Consider the following 25,041-nt stretch of genomic DNA (forward strand, 5'->3'; position numbering starts at 1 on the left):
ATGTCACAACTAAAAACAAATCAATTCTGCAAAAAGTAACTGCAAGCAGTTCAAATGCTACCAGGAACAAAGAGATATGTTAATATCAGCATTGGTTGTAAAAGATAGCAAAACAAAATATAAAACATTAACACTTAGCAGCAAAAAGTGATGAGGGAAAATAGCCCAAACTATGCACAGTATAATGTTAATAACTCAAATGGAAAACTGGAACTAGAAAAGGTGTGTTGCTTGAAAATTCGTCATCATTGTTTTGGGAAATAACATGATATTGGTAACTACAATATTTTCATGATTAGTAGCCTAGACAAGAAATCAGCAATTTTGAAGGCAAACCTTAATTAGTGAAAAACCGAAAAATGAGACATTTGCATTTTAAAAATTCAACAACAGGTTGATTAACAAAGCAACACTGCAAATCAAATCACACGTAAATACCAGTACCCTGTAAGATATATGAAAGAACGAACACCAAAGTAAACAACACAAACAGCTGTGTTTTTGCATCACATGACTTTATGCACAAATAGCAAAAAAAAAACTTTTAAAGTGTACTGAGCTTAACTAATTAAGCATTGAGCAAAAATGTAGCAAGCGTCTTAATAATTCATGTCAAACACTATATGTCTATCATATATTTTTTGCGATGGAGCTGTTCAAACGAGTAACTATAAACGGTTTGAATATTGACAGCGAAGCTCAGATCAGTACACCACCTTGATTTTCATGCTAAAATATATCACCGGATGGCCCCTGTACCGTTGAAAAGACGTTTGTATTGAATTCTTAACTTCAAAGTTTCCAAGTAGATTTCGTTGTGAACAACTCGTAAACTATTGGAACAGAAACGTTAGTGCATGTGTGGCCGTGTTGGATACTTTTATCTCAAATATTTCATTATGATTGCTAAAATAATTAAAAGTAACTAAAATACAGCAGCGGATAAGTTAATGTATGGCACGAAAACTTATAAGAATTTATTAAAAGCCGGCAGCGATTTCCCGCAATTAATTTAGGCAATTTCTTTTATTTAAAGTGAAATTCAATAAATTGCATAACATTTTCGCGTATTAGAAAGTGAAATTAAAATTGCAAAGGCTAATAGAAATTATGTGGAGGACTACACAATCAGCACGTATCACAACGCAAACTTTGTAGCATACTAAGAATATGCGCCATCATTATATATAACTGCGCAACACGAAATAGAAGTCATGCAGCACCAAGGTCACTACAATATGTCAAATGAGACGGAGTGGCTGACTTTAGACCAGCAATCGGCATTAACAAATATGCGACTGGATCATCACTACATCAGCTATGCAGAAGATGAATGCTGAACCACCTTCATGAGCCATCTTTCAGCGCATTGTGTTTCCTTGAGTACATTTTCTGAATGTATTGATAATTTTCTGTGTTCAGGTTGCTCCCATAAAGCAAGTACGCTGTAAAAACTGCAAAAAATACAATTGACACATCAGACTGCAATATTGAATCGAAATGGCCCGTTTCGGCTAGTTCGATTCGCTAACTTCCCTATTCGGCTACAGTCCGATTCGGCTAGTTCCCTATTCGGCTACAGTTTTGAATTGTATTTTGTATTTTAAATTGAAATGAAATTTAGCGCAAAATATTTGAACTATTAAATTGAAATGTTTGCTCACATAAAATCGAGGGTCCACGTCTTTTAGGCGCAGACAGTTAGGCGTCGGTCAAATAGGCGCTCACACTGTGGCGTCAGGATATTTAGGTGCGGAGAACTGTGGCGCCCGTTCATTTAGGTGCTATTCCTAGTAAAATCTGCAGATTGTATCAGCTCAGTTTTGGCAAAACGTAGGAGGGGTTTTGACGGAAAACTAAGTTACTCTTCACTCAAGCCTACCACCCGCTTGAATATAGGTTACGGTATATTTTTTAATGATGTTTAGTGCAGTTATTATTTGACTTATATAACTAAAAGTGAACTCAGTCATGTTCGGAAACTTGAATAATTTATTGATAAAGCTTACATTTTGTGTGAAAAGTATTGCCGGTTAAAGCAGTTTTCACTCACGGAAGCCATGTCTGACATATTTTTCTGTTTAATATAACATTTTGTCTGAAAAGCATTGCCCCATAAAGCAGCTTCACTTTCTGAAGCCATGACTAACAACAAATAAATGCACACGCATAAACAAAAGAACATATTTTTCAGTTCATTATAACATTTTTTGTGAAAAGCATTGCCCCACCTGCCAAGCTGATACAATCTGCAGAATTTACAAGGAATAGCACCTAAATGAACGGGCGCCACAGTGCTCCGCACCTAAATATCCTGACGCCACAGTGTGCACGCCTATTTGACCGACGCCTAACTGTCTGCGCCTAAAAGACTTGCTCCCAAAATCGACATGTATCCTACGTCACCGTCTGTATGCAAACTTAGAATATATTAGAATCCTCAACTATTACAAAATTCCAAATCCAACGACGCCTTCTGTTTATTTAGAGAATGTTGTATTTTATTCCACAATATCGTTTCTTTTATAGTTGAAATTATCGAAGCTTTAGATGAGTGGGGTTGAGACCTAACCACTAACCAGGGGCAACAAAAATGGTTATGACAAGTGGTGTTTCAAAGATAAAACACTTTGCGAAAGAGATTTAGATCATTTAAATTTAAACGGACTTAAAGAGTGCCGATAGCGAAAAATAGCCTACGTTGCTCTTGCCCGCAAAACAGCAGCTGATCGCATGGCTTTCTCATATGGTATGGAAATTTCAAAGTAGATGATAGAGTAACTTACGCTGCTGGAATAGTCACGTTCTATTCACTGCAATATTAAATAAACCAGCTAAATTAGACGCGCTATTTTCAACGAGGTCTTCCCGCTGTGAGATCAATTATGATTCAACAGAACGCATTGTTTTGTTCGCAATGTGTGAGAATTAAATTGAAACCGATAAAAGAAAAAGTGTTTAATGGTCTTGGCCGCAGATATTGCCTGCAATAACGACGTCTCTTACCGCTATTATCACCTAGCTAACCTGACATCATTGTTTTATGCGACCGCTTAGGTTTGACATCGACTTCAACGATCATAGAATGTTACGTACAAAGAACGATTATATAATTTATAACCTACACGCAAAAATAAAAAAAAAAGCGGTTTCTTAAAACAGCTCTTTCTGTTTTGTCTCGTGAGCTTTGCATATTGCTCAACAAGTGCATACAGTTTAGAATTGACAAGAAATCATTCAATTTGAAATTTAGGTTCAAATCACTGAAAATAAACGTATTCAAAACGTTTACTTTTCGACGCCGTTTCAAACTCCGTAATCTACGTCAACAATGATTTTGCGGCAGTAAAAATGTGTTCATTTTGAAAACTGCCAAGCTGGAGACAATAGCTTGTCCCGTGTATAGGTTGAACGTGTCTTTTTGAAGTGAAATTCAATTGCGAACATCTCGACTTACACTCGAGCATATACGGTATTATATTCGATAAAAGACTGTAAAGACTTTCGATAAAAAACAGAAGAGAAAACACTTCGCCGTTGTTAACGCTTTGAAGGTAAGTAATTAGCAAAACGTGCGATACGAGGTTAATAAAACCGATAGCGGGTTTCCACTCTGCTTGAAATCATGATTTTTTGCGTTTTATTTCGATAACTTCACTGTCTTGATCGTTGTTGTTCACTCACACAAAAAGGCAATGAATCGGCTTGTTTGCCAACTGTTCCAATTATGAGCTAACAATATCAAAAGTTTTACGACTAGGGGTAGTGCATGCGTAGAACTAATCGTTTCAAGTGCCAGCGGTTCTAATAAATTCGGTTTGCGACCTAGGTGTCAATATAAACAAGACACTAAGCTTGATCAAAGACTACTTTAATTGAGTAAAATAGTGCTATGGTTATGACGTCATCACCTTTTTGTCCTTTGAAAAGTCGGCGCCTATGATTGTGGAATAAAATACAAAATACAATTTAAAACTGTAGCCGAATAGGGAACTAGCCGAATCAGACTGTAGCCGAATAGGAAAATAGCCGAATCGGACTAGCCGAATAGTAGCAGACTGCAGACACATATTGAATATATTGTGAAATAATTACGATGATGTTACAACACTACTTTTTGAGTCATTATGTGGTAGCAAACAAACTAGTACTGAACCAATCATAATTGAATTACCAATACATTGCCAATTATTGTGGTTTCCAAAATACAGCAGTAAGATTCAAATGAAACACATATTTTCGCAATTAACAATGCAAACCTGGTTTGACTAACGAAAATTATGGACCAATATTTGTTCAGATAATCTTCATTAAAAACTGTCTAGCACTTAAAAGTAAACTTACATGATGAGAGGAGGAAGCGATCAATAGACATGCATGGTACAACCCATAATACAACCAACAATCCACATAGAACTGGATGACGCATGTTCTTGAAAAAGTCTTGTGCTTGACGAGTTTTTGCCGAAAGAGGACAGCCAAGGTTATTTGCCATGTAAATTACCTAAAAAATACAGTCTTTGAAATTAGAAACACATCTTTATGACGCAGTACGGAATGACTTCTACACTCCACAGGATGATGTCATGGACCATTTGCCATTAAGTCAAGTGGTGGCATCGTTAATTTACACCGAAGTTCATATTACCGTTCCACAATTTTAAGGAATGTACCGTATCAAAATTATGGAGATGTGGGGACTTGTAAAGTCATTAAGGACCCAATCAAACTAAATGGTGGTCACCACACTCAAGTTTCACCCTTGTTTGGGTTTATCAGTGGATTTGATTCCCACTCAAGACAACATGGAACTGGACTACTGAGACAAGGTGGAAGATCGAATATGGCGTCTTTCATTTTCGTTTAAGCAAGCAGGGTCTTAAGGAATATATATATATATATATATATCAATAAATACAAATCAAATCTTAAAACTTGTGCAACAAAGCAGCATTTCAGTACTGTTTATTTGATTTTGTTGGTGAAAAGTGATTCAGAAAGTGCACCATGTTAAAAAAAATATTTACGCAATATGAATATCAGTCGCTAAGTCAGATTTTACCTAAACTTTTAAAAAAACAGCAATGAAATTCACAACATTCTAAACACAAAAAGCAACATGTCACTGTCAATAAGAATAACAGTAGACTTTGTTTAGAGAAAGATATTTTTGCACTGGTTGGTCGTAAAATAGCATTAGAGAAACAATATAATTTGATATTGGTGTTTGATCATAGCTGTCATGTTTATAAGTATATATATATATATATATAACTACAACAAAGATCAGAGTATTATCATACACGTTCCTTACTTGTTTAGTGCCAATTAATTCAGTGAAGTCAAGAATATAAATCGTTGAAAAGATGCTGAGCCATCCCAGCACATGGAATATCTGACACGCCAACACAAAAGTATCACTCTCAATTTTGTTCCAGAACAAAGGCAGATTTGGTAAAAGTACAAACCAATATCTCATCAAAACCTGGAAGAGTGCAAAGATAATGAACTAAATGTTCCTGTAGTTTCAGACTTCAAGTAGGGGTTAGACCAGGGGTGGGCAAACTACGACCCGCGGGCCGCATGCGGCCCGCGAGACCATCTTATGCGGCCCGCCAGCACTTGCAGAAACTACTACTCATCACTTATTGTTTTAATTAAACAGCTTACATGACAAAATATCATTCCCTTTCCGAGTGTGTTTTTCTCTTCACTTTCAGTGCGTAAACACACACTCGTCAGTGGGCATGCATTGCAACATGCTCTCACGCATTGTTTGATGCAATTGTTTGATCATAAAATACAAATACGGTAGCGGCTACCGTAGGCCTACCAGTACTTCTACTTTCCTCCAAATAGCTTTTCATTGTTATTTGAGACGCACTGTTTAATGTTTTCTACTTCGACAGGATTTTTGTTAAAAAATAAAAGATTTATATTTTTACTCTGTTAAAATAATGAGTGCTGTTAAGAAGCGAAAGATTGAAGATGAAAGTCGTGTTTTCAATAAGGAATGGACTGTTAAATACTATTTTATCGAAATTGAGAATAAAGCAGTTTGCTTGTTTTGCCGTGAGTTTGTGGCTGTTTTCAAGGAGTACAATTTAAAAAGACACAACCAAACCAGAAGATTGTGAAAAACTGTGAACAGTTGCACAAGTCTCATTAACTTTTGTGATGATGATTGCATAGCTTTAAACGTAACTGAGTGTGAAATACAAAAATTGTGTTTAATATGAATATGCGTTTATTTACACAGCGGGTAAATTTTCCTACTTTGTAACGAGAGTGTGCGGCCGGCTGGCTGCAATATTTTTTTAAATGTAGCCCTCAGTACAAAAAGTTTGCCCACTCCTGGGTTAGACTACTATGTGAAACAGATGAAAAGTCCTTTGGCAACATCGGAGCCTTGTAAAACAAAATTACTATGAACTAAAAATATTCCAAAACTAACATATTGCTAAAACTACCGACACTTCTTTTAGAAATGCTTGAGTGTTAACATGTTTGACAGAACATATTTCTCAGGTTGCAATATTATCAAATATAGTTACTACTCTTCTAAAAACCATAACAACCTGTTTAAACTTTAGCGGGATTTTCAGAAGGTTCTTATTTAAATAGAAACTAAATTGTAAAGATAAATATTCATATTACCTATGCACACAAGTAATTCAAGTATTAAACAATAAATACTATCAACAGTATAATACTAGGGGTGGGCAAATCCAGGTCGATTTTTCAGGACCCATTTTTTCTAATGCCATTTGGGCTGGTAAACATGAATCCGTTGATTTTTTTGCTCTATGACGTCATAATAGGTTGGTTCAGTGGCCATTTTCAAAATGGCGGCCAAAAATGGCTATTTTGCTCTCAGGACATACGAGTGAGACGAATATATCTGTGCAATATGTCTAAACATATGTTTTGAGGGTCAAAAATTACAATAAAAGCACTTTTAGCTACCTGGCATGACACCTTCTTGTATTTTTCTGCAGAAAAGATCATTTTTAGGTTTTTATTTGTGTATTTATTACGCCAATGATCGTTTGAGCTTCTTGTTATATGCAACCATGTTACCAGGAAGATTGAGAAGGCACTTTCAAACTGCATGGAAGTTCACGGATATTCGTTTTTGTACTTTTAGTTCGTGGCTGTTGTCAACTTCCGCGAACTTCGTTCACTGGACTTCACACATGAAGCGAAAATGGCGCGCGAACTTCCGTCAGCTCAAGAAAACTTACATCCCGATTTTTTGTTTCGCTGGGTCCAGGTTCTTGTGATTGAGGAAAGGAAGAGAGAATAGCGAGAACTGGATAATCTAGAGAGCATAGAAGCAATGAATTGTGCAGTCGACACAGACAAGGATGTCAGCTACGAGGCTTCTGAACCATTGACATCCCAAATAACATTTCCCAACAGAAAGCTTCGTTGGTCAAAAGAGTCAGCTGAGAAACAAACCGTAACATCAGAAGAAATAAAGTTCCCGTCAGTGAAGGTGAGGACTAGACGAAAATCTTTCAATGAGACAGTCATACGTTGCTTGGTCCAGTGTTTCTCAGAAACGGCCGCATCACCCAATGAAATATGCAAACTAATCGTCAACGTAGCTAATATGATGTTTGGTCAACAATGGCGAACCGAGAACGAGAAAAACTGCAATGCCGGGAACAATTATGATGATGGAATGAATAGCGATGACGATAATGATGATGAACCTGACCAAACAGTACGTGATCTGACTTACGTACTCCCAAGTCGACGTACGATATCACGTTATCTGGAAGATGCATCGTATTTGAATCTCGAGTACGTCGCGCGACAGCTGCTGCATAAAGATGATAAAGTTATCACTACAGGCCTCGATGACACACAGAAAGCTGCCGGTCACCGTCATTACGATGTTAAAACAGATCACATTACAATCGTTGGAAATGCTGGTGATAAAAGGTCATTTACTACTGGTTACGTGGAAAATTTGAGTCATTCCAGGGAAGACGGAGCGATAGCGTACAGTTTCAAATTGAAAACCTTAGCTGTCCTCGCGAACTGCACTGTGAAGGATATCAAGAGTCAAATTGACTTTTGGATGTCTGATCGGGCGGCTGATTGTAATATTTTACTGGACAAACTGGACATAGACACCAACAAGCGATTAAAATGTTGTGCTCACATAATAGCCTACTGTGTGTTGACCACGGCATAGATAAAGTGTACAAAAATGATGAGCAGAAAGTTGGATTGCAAAATCTCTTACCACTAACTGTTGGTGAGAAAGTCTTCGGCTCCCATGGCACATCAGTTCATACCTTAGGACTCATAGCACTCGCTAAGTTGTTTTCGCCAAGTCATGCGTCTCACAGTGTTTCGCTTTACAATGACTATACACAGTGGATGGAAGATAATAATATTGATTACCGAGGATTCAGAAGATTTGTATCTAACCGATTTGGGCGTATTGCAGATTTAGCGCGGTTGTATTTGCAACATCGTGTGCACATAGATGCGTTCTTTAACCAAGGGGTAGACATCAACAGCAATAAGTTGGTGCTTGCAGTTGCCGCATACGTTCAGAATGAATGGTTCACTCGATGCTCAGAAATCTACACCAAAATGGGAAATGTAATCATATTCCCTCTGATGCAATTTTTGGGCATTGATGAGACTGACAACAAGGTGTGGCATGACGACAGAAATTGGAATGGTGTGAAGTTATTTTCTTATCAAAAATTGAATGTGATGAAAGAAGTGAGAAGGCAAACCAAGTGGTCTGGATAAGTTGGAAGCTGCGGTGATGGGGGAGGTTATTGATTCTGTGGAGAGGAAACTTTCGGCAGTTGAATTCCTGTGGCAAGATGTAAACGTGGGCGTAAATAGAGAAGCACTGAAGCAGGCACCACTGACAAATTTGGGCTGCGAGTCACAGTTTGCAAAATTTGACAATCGTATAAGAGTTACAGGTGGGAGTACGTCTGTTACTACACACTCCCGGAAAAATGTGGTTTTTACAAATGGCTTACTGGTGGACTCCAGCTTTGAACAAAAATCTGTATTGGAAAAGAAAGCACGCTGGAAATGGGCAAGATGCTCAGAAGAAGTCAACAGCGCGAAAAAACTGGAATCGGACTTTCTGGCTACTGTCGAGGCAACAAAACAGCTTTCACTGATTAAAAAAGCAGATCTAAAGAACAAGAAGACACAGAAGACCTTATGTCAGATCGACTTGTGTAAGTTGCATGGCGGTCCAGTTACAAGTACATCACTTGATTTATTGGAATGTTTGAGTGGAAAACAACTTTTAGCCGAAGTTAGCCATCTTCGACTAACTATAGCACCCGAAATTCGACAAATGAGACGAGTTAAGGCGGCTGACAGACGATACCGGGTTGAAAAATTTGGTGCAGAAGAACTGAAGTCCTCTATTAAAAATGTACTAAACCAGTATCCAACATTACGACGACTGTGGACTCTCTTTTGAGCAGAATTATGTGAACTGGCATGAGTAATTATGCGGGAATGATTGTCAATGAGATATTCGTATGATTATTTTCTGTTAGATGGTGAAACACACTAAAAAATTTTAATTTTTTATGTAAAAAGCGTTTTTTTTCGTACTTTCAAATGATATCGCCACAATAATGCAGTGAATCGCAAAACTGAGTTAATTTTTAGAATCTACGCCCCAAACAACATATATTTAGACATATTACAGGACCCATATGATCAAATCTTCATCTGATTGATGGAAAATATCAATTTTTCAGCGGCCATTTTGAAAATGGCCACTGAACCAACCTAAAATGACGTCATAGACAAAAGAACTCATCGGATTCTTATTCAGAGAGAAAAATGGCCATGAAAAAATTGGGTCCTGGAAATACTATTATCAAAATGCCTTTATTTGCCCACCCCTAATAATACAAAAAATGTAAAATAACAAACTGACAGACCTCTAAACTCCAGCATGAAGCGATGTTGTATAGTGATCTGTGAAGAACAGATAATCCCAGATAATTGGTCAGACTTTTTAGAATTGCAGATGCCATGATTGAATGAATGATGATAAATAAACAGAGAAGAGCCACATCGCTTAGTACTTTCTCAATGATGTCGTCTAGAAATTTAAATAAACAGTCACATATGCACCAGTGCCTCAAATCCAGTTTTAAAAGCGCTGCAGTGTTGCCAGACAGAGATTTGTATCTGAATTTGTAAAAACATCCTTGGCATTGAAGACAAAAACTTGTGGTTTAGTAAATGTTGAAGTTCTTGGCTAAAAAAAACTTAACCTGGGCATTGGAAAACACCTCGGTAATTTTTTTTTTACTTCTTTTTAAATCAATTGACATTGGTGAAACAAAAGTATTAAAAAGAGGTGGACCTTTTTGTTAAGTTTTATTATAAGGGCTTAGTGTAACGAAAATAGTGTGGTGAAATGCTCATGCAACTTTTTTAGATTTAAAAATGTCTCCAAGCGACAATTCTTCATGTGGCAACACTTCCATGAATCAAAGCTTTTATATGTGATCGGCTCTATAAGGATTTTCTACTGACTAGGCCAGTGGTTAAAGCTGTTTTCAGTGGGCTACTGTCTACTGTGCACTAGACTAAAATCAGAATAATAAATTCATAACAATCATCATAAATTTTTTCAATAAGTTCTGAATTAAAGTGTCATCATACTATCCATGCATCAGCACAAAACTGTCCTAAAAATGTATTGCTTTTCACCATCACATGATTGTGTGAGTCAGCCTTCTCATCCCTATTGACTATGAAATTGCTTTGATGCTGAAGACGACATACGCTTTTTCCCAGAATTCAAAGTAATATGGACAAAATGCAGCAAAAAACTTTTCATGAAAGTTGTGTAAATAAACTGTGAATTAAAATTTTGTGTTATTATCACTTTGTGTGTTTCATTGCATAAGTTAAATGGCCACCACCAAAATTTTACGAGTTCAATAGGCCATGAGCAGAAAAAGATCAGAAACCACTGGACTAGGCTTAATGCTTACATTAGTCAAAATAACAAATATTTTTAACCAACAAATTTCTTAATGGTTTCCATTTCTTGTAAAAATTACTGGAAGCTAATAAAAATTTTCTGACAAACATTCTCGCTGCTCGTTTTGAATTAGCCTCAAAGTTTTGAAATTTGTGAAAATTCTGCTTTGATTTTTTACACTTCAAGTCATTATCCAGTTGCTTCAAAACATATAATACAGTTTTTAAAACAACCTTCTCTGTTTTTGCTTTTTACTAAAACTGGGAAATATGTTGCATTACAATCGCACACACAATTTTCTGGTCTTCACTTCAAATTCAATGAGAGTTGTCAAGGAGATTATGGACATGATTGTGCACATGCGCAACAAGTGCGCTGTAGCAGTGTAGATGGAATGGCTATATGTATGGGGTCTGCTACTATTCGGTGAGTCCGATTCGGTGAGTCCGATTCGGTGAGTTCCTAACCTCTAACCCTAAAACGGCAATGATAATTAGGCTACGGTACCCAATAATTTAAAAAAAAAATTGAAAAAAATCACCAAATAGGGATCGGACTCACCGAATCGGACTCACCGAATCGGACTCACCGAAATGGGCCATTTCACACAAAATTAGATCTAGAGATGTGTATAATGATGAGCAATGATGGGGACAGCTTTTTGATCTTGCTTTGGTGCAATTTAGTTTTTGGATTACATATTCTAAAAATAATCAAATTCAACACCGGGGCTGTAGTTCAGAAGTTACTGAGGTCTAGGAGTTACTAGGGTTTCCAAACATTTTACTAAGTCTTTTTCTGAAAAATAATTAAATTTTAACCCCTAAAAAAGTTAGTGACAACTATAAGCGTTGTTTAATCTTACGTAGCCCACACATTAGTATGAGACCAATAAGTTAATTAAACGTAGGCTAGTTTAAAATTGTTTGCTTTTGGATTGTTTGCGGGCCAGCCTGGCAGCTTTTCTAAGTTCTAGTCTGGCAGTATCGTAACTTTTGAGCTGCAACCATAGACTGCAAGTCTCCAACACTGCCGTAGCAGTCCAGAAGTTATTTCCATTGTAAGAGGGAATGCTGTTTCGAATTTGGCTTGAGAAAACTTGTAAATGAGCAGAATTGTTTTACTCATTTGGACGAAGTGTTCAAGGGACGAAATAGGTTGCACCCAAGCATAAACAAGTTTGCCTTGAATCAGATTGAAAGATTACATTAAGGCCTGTGCCCTGTATTGAAGATCACCATGATTCAAGTATTTTAAGTGATGCCTTGCTTCAAACATAATTTTTATCCAAACAAAACAATAATTTTTGTCACAAACTTTCGTTTTCACTTTTATCTTATATTTGTTAAAACTGCTGCAACTATCAAATCTGCCAACTGTCGTTTAAGTACTTCTTGTCTAGGAGTATATAACTACTGGACCGTTACACTGGTAATCAGTTTCATTGCTTGATTTTGCAAACTCTATGTAGCTTTGGTTATGCAAAACAAAAATTTTGTGCTAACTCCTGCACTATGAAAGATACCGATACCGTACCTTAAATATACAGACATATCATTAAAGAAGCTGCTAAGCATGACAACTTTTCAGCAATATTATTTTGACAGCTTGGCAGTAGACCAACTTGCCAAGAAAAGTAACCAAATGTCTAAAACTAATGGTGTCAATTTCAAGTGACCATATAGCCTTGTTCAGCAAGGTGAGATGGCACAAAAGAGTGCTTGTGTTAAGAAAAATTGGGTAAGTCATGCAACTAAGAAAAAATGCACAGCATCAATCAACACCGCTAAACTTTTACAGTATTTTATCAATTATCATACATTAGTTTACAAACATGTTGGCATCTAATTTTTAACATAAACAAGCCTACCAAATTATAAAAAAAAAATTACTAACAATAAGTATCAAAATCAGGGATATCTAAAGAAGGGGATACAAAGGCTCAGAGCGATTGCTGATTCTCATGACACTAGAAGTAGAAGGGCGGTAATTGGTACCGCGTTAGACATGCGGTTCTTTTTAAAATTGCAGCAGCTCAGCTACACAAAACAGTTGAAAGGTTACCAGTCAGCTGGGTATTCTTAACAATACCCTTGCCGTTGGCTAAGTGGGTCATTCCATGCCAAACTTCCTGGATCCTCCAGTTTGACCCTCTCCGAATTTGCTGAAAATTGGACAAAAGGTTGTATAACATGATTGAGCTAAAATTTGAAAATTTTAGCTCAAAATCTATTGTACTTTCAAATTATGACATTTTTAAATTGGGTACACCACTGCGCTGATAAGCACTTGGTCATTTTCGGCCATTTCTAAACAAGCATATATCTCTCATTGCAAATTTAATCTACTTCATTTTTGGCAAAATAAGACACTTGTAGGTATATTACATGAATCCAGTTTCAAAATTACATTGTCTCAAAGCATTTTGCAAATATGGAGGCCCAAAGTGTCCCCATTTTGATGCAAAGACAAATTTTGAACCATATTAAAAAAAGCCGGAATGGCCTGTTTCGATGAGTCTGATTCGGTGAGTTTCCTATTCGGTGAGAGCCTTATTCGGTGATTTTTTTTAAATTATCGGGTTCCGTAGCCTAATTATCATTGCCGTTTTAGGGTTAGGGGTTAAGTGTTAAGGGTAGGGGTAAGGATTAAGGGGTAGAGGTTAAGGTTGGGGTGAAGAGTTGGGGTTAAGGGTTGGGGTTAGTGGTTAACGGTTAGGGATTAAGGTTTAGGGTCTTATGGTTAAAACAATGTAAAAAGCGGCAATGATAATTAGGCTACGGTACCCAATAATTTTCAAAAAAAAATTCAAAAAATCACCAAATAGGGAACTCTCCAAAAAAGGCTCTCACCGAAAAGGCTCTCACCAAATCGGACTCACCGAATAGTACCAGACCCAAAAAAGCTGTAGCTTCCATACAAAACATAGCATTGCATAAACATTAGGGTGCATCATCTGCCCCTCTTTTTTTTCTTTGATTTTCTGCAGTGGATTAAAATGTTCCTTTTTATGATTGTTGAAGATGTGCAACTTTTCAGAAGAATTCATTAACATCTAGGGGTACCACAATTGGATTAAATTATGTCATTTTTTGTTATTTTGGGGTCATTTCATGGCTACTGGTACAGTTGTGGAACCATATGTCGTAGATTTTTATAAAATTTCATATGTAGAAACTCTGTGCAATTCTAAAAAAAGTGATACCAATTTTACCGAAATCGGCCCAGTACTTTTTGAGATATCGATGATTGAAAACTGGCCCTTTTCGTGATCGCTCATGCGTAAAAATTAACTGCAAATTTTGTTTGACCTATTAGGCTATTATGAAGGTGTTTCAAATGGTAACTTGAAAATTCCAATGCATATGAGTTATCCAAAGTAAGGAGATTCTGAAAAGATATATTTTTTGTTTGTTGCTATATCACTATAGGCCACCAAGTGGCTAGTTTCACACATGACTCTTTGTGATCAGTCATGCATGATGAAACTTTGATCGCTTATAGCAAAAAACTCTCTACTTCGATTTTTCTGCAACTTGGCTTAGATGAAAGATAATTTTCTTGGCTTTCTAGCTTCCAGATATGAAGTGGGATAATTGAGTAAAAATGAGATAGTTTGCTGTATTAAGTGTACCATGCATTTTTAAAAGTGAAAGAAGGATGGGTAGCACAGTTTAAACAACTGACTGAGGGGAGACGTTAAAACCAATTCCGTGGCCGGTTACAACGTCTTATACAACAGTTACAACGTTAAATTGGGATTCTCATGAATTAGACAAACACAAACTGAATGGGTTCCGGAAGCTCCTGCCAAAACGCACCATTTTGGCTTTAATGTGCAAAATTTTGACAAACCAATCTTCATATCTGGTTGTCTCTTTTTCAACTCCTGATACAACTCATTTAGTGTCACCAAAACCAATCTTCCAAAACCTCAACCTGCCTCAACCACGTCGAAAAAGGGCTTTCCCTCAAGAGATTATTGATTCTGTGTTGAAGTTCTATGAAGATGATGAATTTAGTAGGTTACTTCCAGGTCAAAAGGATAAAGTGTCTGTGGGCAAAAAATGCTATCAACAAAACAGATTGGTTTTGGTGACACTAAGTGAATAGTATCAGGAGTTTAAAAAGAGACAACCAGATATGAAGATTGGTTTGTCAAAATTTTGCACATTAAGGCCAAAATGGTGCGTTTTGGCAGGAGCTTCCGAAACCCATTCAGTTTGTGTTTGTCTAATTCATGAGAATCCCAAAGTTACTGATAGAGGCGGGAAATTTGGCAGAATCTTACAGACTTGCATTCTTTAATGGTCTGTGATATTACCTCAAGAGAATGCATGTTTTGCAAGTGTGACCACTGTCCATCTTCAGAAGTTTTGAGAAGCCACCTTAACTCGCTGTTTGAGGATCATGATGAAGACATCACTTTTAAACAGTGGACAACAGTTGATAGAGCAGAAATTGTTACGATGATCAGTTGATCACGAGTGTTTCAGATTTCATAGAAACCTTGATTGAGAAGCTGGTCTAACTTCTTTCACATAGTTGTGTGTCCAAAGTACAATTAAATTATTACAAGTCCAGAAAAGAAAATTTGTAAGAAGGTGATGTTTTCATTGCAATGGACTTTTCAGAGAATTATTCCTTTCATGTGCAAAATGAAATCCAGGGCTTTCACTGGACACATGCCCAAGCAACTGTGCATCCAGTATTTTGCTATCACAAAAACACCGACTCCGACATGGTTGAACACTTATCCCTTTGCATTCTATCAGACATACTGGTTCATGACGTGCAAATGGTGTATTACATTCAAATTGCAAAGTTTCAGCGTCTTGTCAAATTTATCTTGTCGTGCTATGGCTGGTACTGGTTTTTAGCACCGTGCCAAGTCAACGCACCAACAAACAACTTGCGCTTTATTGAAGTCTTACACCAATACAAAGAAGAAGACAAGCTGGTAGCAGAGGTAGCGCTCAAATATTTCATGCTACACACATGGTACTTGTCTGGAGAACTTGCTCCCTTTGCCCTTTTCAGCACCAAGACACTGCCAGCTGAGAAAGCAGCAATGGCAAGAGCAATACTAAAGAAAATGAAAAGTTTCAGACAGCCATTAAAAAGATTTGTAGAAGGTTTTGGAAAACCAAGATTGATTCCAATGTTGTCAGCCACCAAGTTGGCTGATCTAATCAATGAAGATTCCTAGTTCCTTTTTGCGGCACTAAAGCTTGGCCATTGTACAAGTTTCATGGACGAAGATGTTCTTCAGTGAGACAGCTGTCCTTCATATGCAGCTTGCTACACAGTTGTAAGGCAGCTGAGAGTAGTGAATGATATAAAGCTGAACGAGGCGGCGTCAAGCTTGGATGCGACTATCTTTCATCGGCAAAGTCTGAACAGAGATTCCCAACTGTTCTGCAGACTGTTGAATGCAGCTATCGGCAGTGTCCGAATTTACGGAAGAAGGAAATGAACAACAATGTTTAATGGATACTGCATATTTTGTTGAGCAGGAAACTGTGCCTTTTCTAACTGTGTTATTTCAATTCGGAAAATACAGAATTTTGCAATTTCAGCAAAACAATGTGCATTTATTGGTGTTTTGTGACCAAAACAGGGAATGTTAAAGTTTAGATAAAGTTCAGCGAATATTTTTTTGCAATAAAATGATCAAAAGGTGTGCAGTTTAGAGAGAAAAACCCTAAAATGAATGATTTAACGCTTTTGGACTAACGGTACATATGTGCACCACAGACATGCCATCTGAAACTAGGCTTTTCGCATTTTTCGCTTGACGTCTATATGTCAAAAATTCATTTGCGATGTGGTACCCCTAGATCCAAATCATTTCGCATAAAACTTCACAGGTGTGTTTACTTTGACAAAAGGAACACTTCTGACAACTGCAGAACAAAATTTAAACGAAAAAGGGCAGATGATGCACCCTAATAAACATTGCACATAAACATTGCACAAAACATTGCAACATTGCACAAAACATAGCATTGCACAAAACATAGCATTGCACATAAACATAGCAAAACATCCTGAAAGCTCCCCTCTTACTGCATTACAACTTCATTGAATTTGGAAAAAAATTCTGCTTTCAATAAAAAGTTGTTTCATGTCAAAATATGGACCAGCAGCAAATTTTGCTAAAATACGCCATCTTGTGGTGAAAAAATGACCCCGTCAGACACTGTTTTCAAAAAAAAATTTTTTTTTCATCTTAGAGATTTTCATAAGGAACTAATCTTCTGAGTTTCAACTTTGTTCCGCAACTATTAAGGGGTGAGATGCAATGATGTTTAACCCCTCTTAATATCCATTTCAAGCAATGACAAAAACATCAACATTAACTTTTAAGTTAGCCAATTGCACTTGTTGTATCGTAAATGACAAACAACTACAGCACATTGTACAAAGGAAGCAAACATTCAACCTAAAATGACTGGTTGCCTTGTAGGCTACTGGAATTTGACTTTTTTGTAAATGTAAAACTTGTAAATGTGTTTGCATGTTAATTTTCCTCAATGTTTGGGTCTTCACAACTTTTAATCTAAAGCATTTACAAGGCTAAAATTTGGTATTCTGAGTAAGAAGCAGCCATAGTTTTCATGTCTACCATCAAAATTGCCAATTTCAAATTAGTTTTAGAGATAGAACGTCTCAAAAATTGAAATTTTTTACATTTGAAAATTTTTGAGCCATTTTTGATGTCCGCGACAATAGTTCTGTGACTATTGGTTTGGGAGATAGCAAACATCAAAAATTGCTTAAAAATTTTCAAATGTAAAAAATTTCAATTTTTTCAACCTCAACACCAAACGTCAGGAGCGATGGATTGAGACAGTCGAAGCTATAGACTTTACCCACTCCAGTCGTAAAGCATGGAACACGATCAATCGCCTGACTGGAAGAAGTTCCAGAACTTGTTCGAAATGTCCTGTAACACCTAATGCCATTGCATCGCAGGTTGTGGAAAATGGACGACACCAACAAATAGACCGCAAATTTCAACGCAGACTCTCAAGCCTCACATCAGAAATGTGGAAGGATGACACGCGTAACAACGAACTAACTGAAAACTTTTCGACCGAAGAAATGAATGAAGCCATAAAGTTACTGAAAGCAGGGAAGGCCCCAGGACCAGACCTGATTCACCCCGAATTCATACAAAACTTAGGAAAGGAAACGATTAATTGGCTACGAAATTTTTATTCTCATTGCATGCGAACCCTAAAGATCCCTAAACTCTGGCGGAAAGCATTGATTGTTGCAGTCCCAAAACCAAACAAACCGGTAACTGACCCAAAGAGCTATCGCTAGAGATGTAAAAAAACGTTTTTTTTTGTTTTTAAAAAAAACGAGCTCGTTTTTTTTGTTTTTTATCGTTTTTTTTGTTTTTTATTCGTTTTTTTTGTTTTTTTTGTTTTTTTTACCTATTTTGACATTAAATGTCACAATATGCAGCAATTAGGGTAAACTCATTGCAATAGCGTCTCTTTCAACAAAGAAACAGTCTCATAACTCGTATAACTTACTGTAAATGAGACTATATGTCTGGTATAGGCCTATTTTTTCATTGCAATTTTGTAGATCCCAAGTCTCGACACACGAGCCATAAAGATTTCTCACTGTCTCAAATAGCAGTAACAGTGTCCTATGGTTGGCACATCTCAAGTATTGTCTGTAATTTGGTCGAGCCAGTTGTTAAATGCAGTACCACACTCGTGTACAGTTTTGAAGCCACCTGGGATTTTGGTTAATGGGCAAGTTAGGACCAGGTGGTCAGTGTCTTGTTTTTCTACTTAACAAAGGCACTTTTGACCAGCACTCCACACCTTTTCCAGTACAACGTCAAGAGGTTGTTCCAGTTGATGTGCATTTGGTGCCAACTTGATGAAAATCACACAAACGGTTCTCGAGTTATAAGTGAAGTAACCTTGGCCACTAGGTGGCTTCATAGATAAGGAGCAATAGAGAAATGGCAATATCTCAAGAACCGCTCAACATATTTGGATAATATTTAGCTCTACCCCATGTTTTCTGGGGTGGGCTATTTGTTTATGAACATTAAAACAAGTTTTGGCAACTATTTTTTCAGATAAAAAGAAATTAACCTCTTGTCGTTATGCACCAATAAAACCATGATGCGTAACTTTAAAAAAAAAATGGTTTTTTAATTGGGTAGAGGAAAAATTGATGAAAAGTTTGGCAAAAGCAGTGTAGTGCTAAAGCCCCAACTTTTAGCCCAAATCACATTTAAATGTAGTGAAAGATGGAAAAATTTTGATGTTTTTTGTTTTCCCTGAAGAGGTTCAATACTCCATTGTGATGTCATAGTCATGTTTGTTTTCCCTTAATCACACCATTGTGCTGTCATAGACATTTTTAAAAGAAGTATGGTTGCACTTATCTATCCAAATTGAACTACTGTAGTTTTCAGGACTTTGAGACTTTAGCACTTTTCTGTTTTTGCCAAACTTTTCATCAATCTTTTCTCTACCTAATAAAAAAAAAAAATTAAAGTTACGCATCATGGTTTTATTGGTGCGTAACGACAAGAGGTCAATTCTCACTCCTTTCTACTCCAGCGTAGTTCCCAAATAAAACAAGTTTTCATCTTTGATGTTTGTTTTGTATCTTTATCCTGCATTGCGGTAGCCTAATATGGGTAAAACTTTATTCTTGTCAGGAAAAGTATTATGAAGCATTTATTCACTATGTGAACACTGCGAGCAGTGCTGAAAAACTCCACTTTAAAGGGAAACTTTCTTCATTCATGGTTAGTAGTTACTAGCAATAGTTAACATGGGTGGTGGGCATTTGAAAGGAACATTAACCTAAACCTTTTCTGACAAATGCACTGACTTTTGACAGCTAAAAATATCAGTGATAAGATCTCTTGCATTATGTCACAAATGATCTGCAGGAAGCATCAATGACAAAGTGTCTAAGACCTTACAACACACGAAAAGAATACTTCTGTTTCAACATTTATAAAGCATATTTATCGTTGTTAAGCTATCAGTTAAAAAAAACATGTTTAAACAAGCTATTGGCAATAGCTTGCATTAGTAAATTACCACAAACAAGGTAATGTGTGTTCTGAATACTACCATCTTGTTTTTGCCAAAATTTCGTCAACCCATTGAGTGTGTACAAGAATAACCAGTAGGCCTACCAGTATACTAACATCGTAGGCTACCTTCCATAAAGGGCACTTCCATAAAAGGAAAAAGAAATTAACTCATCTACATTATGTCATGTATCAAATTGCATTAATTCAATGTTTGTTAGGTCTACTGCCACAAACATGCCTGAGAATGAAGAAGAAAGTGAAACAACGTAGGCTATAAGGCTATGCAAAAAACATATGCTGCTGCCAAGCACACACACTTAGGAATTTCAGCACACCAACAAAACCAATTTTACTAGTTTAATGTTTTTCAAGAGCACTATAATGAAACTAAGCTGCAAATTGTAAAAAATTTGCAACTTTTCCAGAAAAATATGAAAAAAAACAAAAAAAACAAAAAAAACCAAAAAACGCGTGTTTTTTTTGGCCCAAGTTTTTTTTGAAAAAAAACACGTTTTTTTTAAAAAAAAACGGTTCGTTTTTTTTGCATTTACAACTCTAGCTATCGCCCCATCTCCCTATTGTGCGTGCCATTCAAACTACTGGAGCGCGTCTTACACCGACAAATGGAACCCGTTATTGACCCCAAACTCCCACAAGAACAGGCGGGGTTAAGGAGAGGAAGATCAACAGTCGACCAAGTAACCTTGCTGACACAAAACATCGAAGATGGGTTTGAGGCCAACTTGAAGTCAGGAGCGGTCTTCCTCGACCTTACTGCGGCATATGATACTGTTTGGCACAGGGGTCTCACTTACAAACTGCTGCAGATAATCCCAGATAGACACATGGTTAAGTTTATTGTAGAACTCATCTCCAACCGCAGCTTCATCCTTAAAACCAGCAACAGCCGACAGAGACGTTTAAGAAATGGAGTTCCGCAGGGATCTGTTCTCTCCCCAATGTTGCTCAACATCTACATTTATGACCTTCCAAATACTTCCTCTAATAAATACGCATATGACCTGGCTATTCTTTATTCTCACGGCAAATGGGAAACAGTGCAGAACACCTTGACTAAGGATATGGACATTCTATCTTCCTATCTGCACCAATGACGCCTCAAGTTGAGTGAAGCGAAGACGGTGACTTCTGTCTTCCACCTATGTAATAGAGACTCAAACAGGAAAATTAACATCCAAAATAACGGCCGAACACTTCCTTTCGAAGCCACACCCACATATCTTGGAGTTCGACTTGATCGGTCCCTTACATACCGCAAACACCTAGAACACTTAAGCGGAAAAGTGACAGCTCGTACTGCTCTCATGAAACGTCTTGCTGGTACAAGGTGGGGTGCTAGCCCCTCAGTGCTGAGAACAAGTGGTTTAGCCTTAGTCTACGCCCCTGCTGAATACTATGCTGCTACTTGGTGCAGAAGTGCCCATACTGACCTTGTCGATGTACCAATCAACAACTGCCTGCGAACTGTCACAGGTTGCCTCCGCCCAACTCCAACTGACTGTTTGCCTGTCCTTGCAAACATTGAGCCAGCTGCACTACGGCGCCAACGTGCTATTCTTTCCCTGAGCCGTAAAGCCCTAAACCCTGGCCATCCGCTACACACAACCACGCTGAGATATCCACCAAAGCAGCGGCTAAAATCAAGAAAGCCATTTGTACGCGCTGCACAAGACCTTCTGGAAGCCTCTGGTGGAAGCCCTAGCAAACAGTGGTGCCACGCGGGTGGTGTGAACAATGGTCAAGCAGCACGTCCCCACTTCGCCAAGTATTCAGATCCCTGTCCGAAAACCAGCTGGGACATGGCTAGGGATGGGCAAAATAGAATAATTAGCTATTCTAGAATATTCTAGAATACTGAAACCGAATATAGAATACAGATATGTATTCTAGAATAATTGACAGTTTTTACCATTGACACATTTTAATGATTTTAATGACTTTGCAAAAACAATGAACATCACAAAAATTGCTTATCGCAGTGTAACTTTCACCAGTCAAACGAGATCTCAACTTGGTGGCAGTTAAACCTGCACTTGAAAAACATCTCTCTAAAGAAGCAGATGTAGCAGGTACACAAAAATATTTTGAAACTAACTGACAGAAACAAGAAAATTGGTTTTTGTTTTGCTTTCCATCAAACAAGGGCGTTTTGAAGAGATGTGGTGAATGCTTTCAACAACGTGAGATATGTATCTATTTCTGAAGCAGGGGAAGCCAAATTTGCTGATTCATCTTCACTACTGCAAGCAGCATCTTCAATCCCACAGCTCAACAAGTCGTCCATGTCACTGTACTGGCATGTACGGTATTACAGGCCCGTAGCCAGCCGGGGGGGCCTCGCCACCCCACCTAAACATTCTTGCCCCCCTGGCAAAATCCCAACATTCTCGAGCAACAGCTACAATTATAATGATTTTGCCCATTTAAATTGTTTCGGCCCCCCTAAAAAAAATTGCACCCCCCCTTGCTCTGCGGCAGTACAGTAAAAGCTAAGACAAAGCCCCCGTACGTAGCCTACTTCGGCAAGGAGGGTCGCTAATTCGCACACCCTGTGGTCGACGTTGCCCTGCATATTTTTTTTTTTTTTTTTTTTTTTTTTTTTTTTTGATGAGTGGGAGCTTACGATGTTGCATACGAGAGTGGGAGCTCACGATGTTGGTATTCTGCCAGCAAGTCGACCTTGTATTCTACCAGAAACAACTTAGGTTTGTGGTACCAAAATAGAGAAAAATCCTGAAAGCGGATTAAGCTGTTTCGTAGCACACTTCCGCAAGACTGTGAGGACTACAAAGCGCTTGACAAGAAAGATCTCTTTAATGCGAACAATGAAACTCGTGCGTTTTTCCGACGCCGCATCGCACTGAATCGATAAAAATTCTACTTTCGCTGCAGCGAATTCGTTGCGATCAAACGGACTATTACGAAGTAGATCGTTAAAGCGGTTTCAATTATCCGATTTCAAATGCATTTTGAAACCGGTTAGACTCTACAACCGGTTATTCTATATTCGGTATTCTATTTTGCCCATCCCTAGACATGGCCTCTCTAGACTTGCCTCATCAAGGAGTAACCGTTTGCTCACTGGTGTTGGACGTTATGGTGCAGACATGTTGAGTTGGGGCTTGGCAGAGAGTGCTGCCTGTGAGTGTGGCGAAATGCAGACGGCAGCCCACATTATCAAGGATTGCCGGCTATATAGACCACCCCATGGTATGGAAGGCCTAATTTCCATCGATGACGACACCAGGCAGTGGCTAACCAACGGATGCCCTGACATATAGCGACAATACGAGAGGAGAAAAAGTGTCTCATTTTGCCAAAGATGAAGTAGATTAAATTTGCAATGAGAGATACGGGTACTGTATATGCTTGTTTAAAAATGGCCGAAAATGACCGAGCGCTTATCAGCGCAGGGGTGTACATAATTTAAAAATGTCATAATTTGAAAAGTACAATCATGTTATATAACCTTTTGTCTGATTTTCAGCAAATTTGGAGAGGGTCAAACTGGAAAGTTTCAAAATTTCAGGACGTTCGGCTTGGAATGACCCAGGTGTAAAGCAAGTATACGGGTAGTTGAATTAACAAGTGATTATGAGCATTTATTGATTATTAAATACCTGGTGGTAATAGTGCAATGCAGGTTGTCATAACAAAGTTTATTAAATTACTATATGTGCCAATTGCAGTGTTGTAAGTTGACGCCGTCAATTTGACGCCGTCAACTTTTTGTTGAGGCTGAGGCTAGCGTCGTCAGTTTATTTTTTAGTTGACGGAAGTGATAGCGCCATCAACTTTTTTGCCGATTTTAAGCGTCATGCGCTATGCGTCATTTTTCATTCTCATGGAAAATCTCGTTTCAAAATAAGAGTTAAATTTTGTTTGACGTTTTAACTTTCAGACTGATAGCATGAACAATCTTTTGCTGTGGCAGCTGTTCATCTATCCAATTATGCAGTTTCAAGTTTGTTTATTGTATCATGGGAATCTGAGTTGAGAAAAGTTGTAATCGAGAAAAGATGAAGTCGTAAATACCGTAGCTAAAATAATGCTAGAAATTAGCGCTGACGCCGTCAATTTCTTTAAGAGCTGACGCAGTGCTTTATGCCATAAAGTTTTTAGGCAATTCACGCTAACGCTGTCAATTTATTTAATTGACACGTACAACACTGGCCAATTGTCATTTTACCATAAACAGAAATTATTTAAGATAAATAGAAGCCCTTCTATTGTCAGACGTAATAAAAGCCTTCGTATCCCCTTCTCTAGATATCCCTGATCAAAATTAGCTAGTAATAAACAAAGAATTCACAGATGTTTTTCTTACCTTCAGAGTTGAGGACTGGAGTAATATTTGCAAACAACAATCCACTCTTATTGCATGTCAGAAATAAGGTAAATTTAAATGTTGTCTTAATAAGAGAGTACACAGAAAAGACATTAACAATCAAAAATAAAAATGTCTTTAATGTCATGGTCCCGAGAAATATTGGTAATCTTTTTTCATAAGCCGGCCTGATTAAAAGAACATTGCATTTGCAGATGAGTTCATTGGGCTGTGCTGTATAATGTTACGTCATCGATTGTGATCCACTATTAGGAAAATGAAGGGTGAAAAGTGTTTACATCATTTTCGTGTGTTTTATAATGTACTTTTATTAATTACACTTCTGCTATATATGTACCTTTTTATGGTACGTATATATTTGGATTGGCTTTGAATCTTTATCTTCGGACGGACAGAGCCTTTGATAAAAAATATTCTTAGTAGTTTAAGATAAAACCGCTTGAAACAATGTTTTCACGGTTAATCTGAGTAAAAAATCGAGTGCTGAATGTTGAGACTTATACAGTGCACGGTAACCAGATTTTCAGGCATAAATAGCTTACTCAATTTCTTAGATGAAACAATTTCCTTTATTTC

The 25,041-nt window shown here is 37.5% G+C and overlaps 1 protein-coding gene across 1 annotated transcript; it reads right to left on the reverse strand.

Moving 5' to 3' along the window:
* Positions 1–604: 604 nt before the first annotated feature.
* LOC145768094 (nurim-like) lies at positions 605–24,530 on the reverse strand. The gene is made up of 5 exons (XM_082579567.1): positions 24,445–24,530; positions 9,951–10,114; positions 5,315–5,485; positions 4,345–4,504; positions 605–1,454 (listed from the first exon to the last, which is right to left on the reverse strand). Exons 2-5 carry the CDS (start codon positions 10,044–10,046, stop codon positions 1,348–1,350), a joined length of 534 nt encoding a protein of 177 aa, XP_082435693.1. The 5' UTR covers positions 10,047–10,114; positions 24,445–24,530; the 3' UTR covers positions 605–1,347.
* Positions 24,531–25,041: the final 511 nt, after the last annotated feature.

This window comes from Aplidium turbinatum, chromosome 4 (assembly GCF_918807975.1).
Source record: "Aplidium turbinatum chromosome 4, kaAplTurb1.1, whole genome shotgun sequence".
Lineage (NCBI taxonomy): Eukaryota > Metazoa > Chordata > Ascidiacea > Aplousobranchia > Polyclinidae > Aplidium > Aplidium turbinatum.

Bases quoted from the DNA above. Each gene is read 5' to 3' on its own strand.
- LOC145768094 (XM_082579567.1), bottom strand. From the start codon at position 10,046: ATGGCATCTGCAATTCTAAAAAGTCTGACCAATTATCTGGGATTATCT. The intron at 5,486-9,950 runs GTCTGTCAGTTT...GCACTCTTCCAG, and splicing joins CTTCATGCTGGAGTTTAGAG to GTTTTGATGAGATATTGGTT. The intron at 4,505-5,314 runs GTAAGGAACGTG...TGTATTTTTTAG, and splicing joins AATTAATTGGCACTAAACAA to GTAATTTACATGGCAAATAA.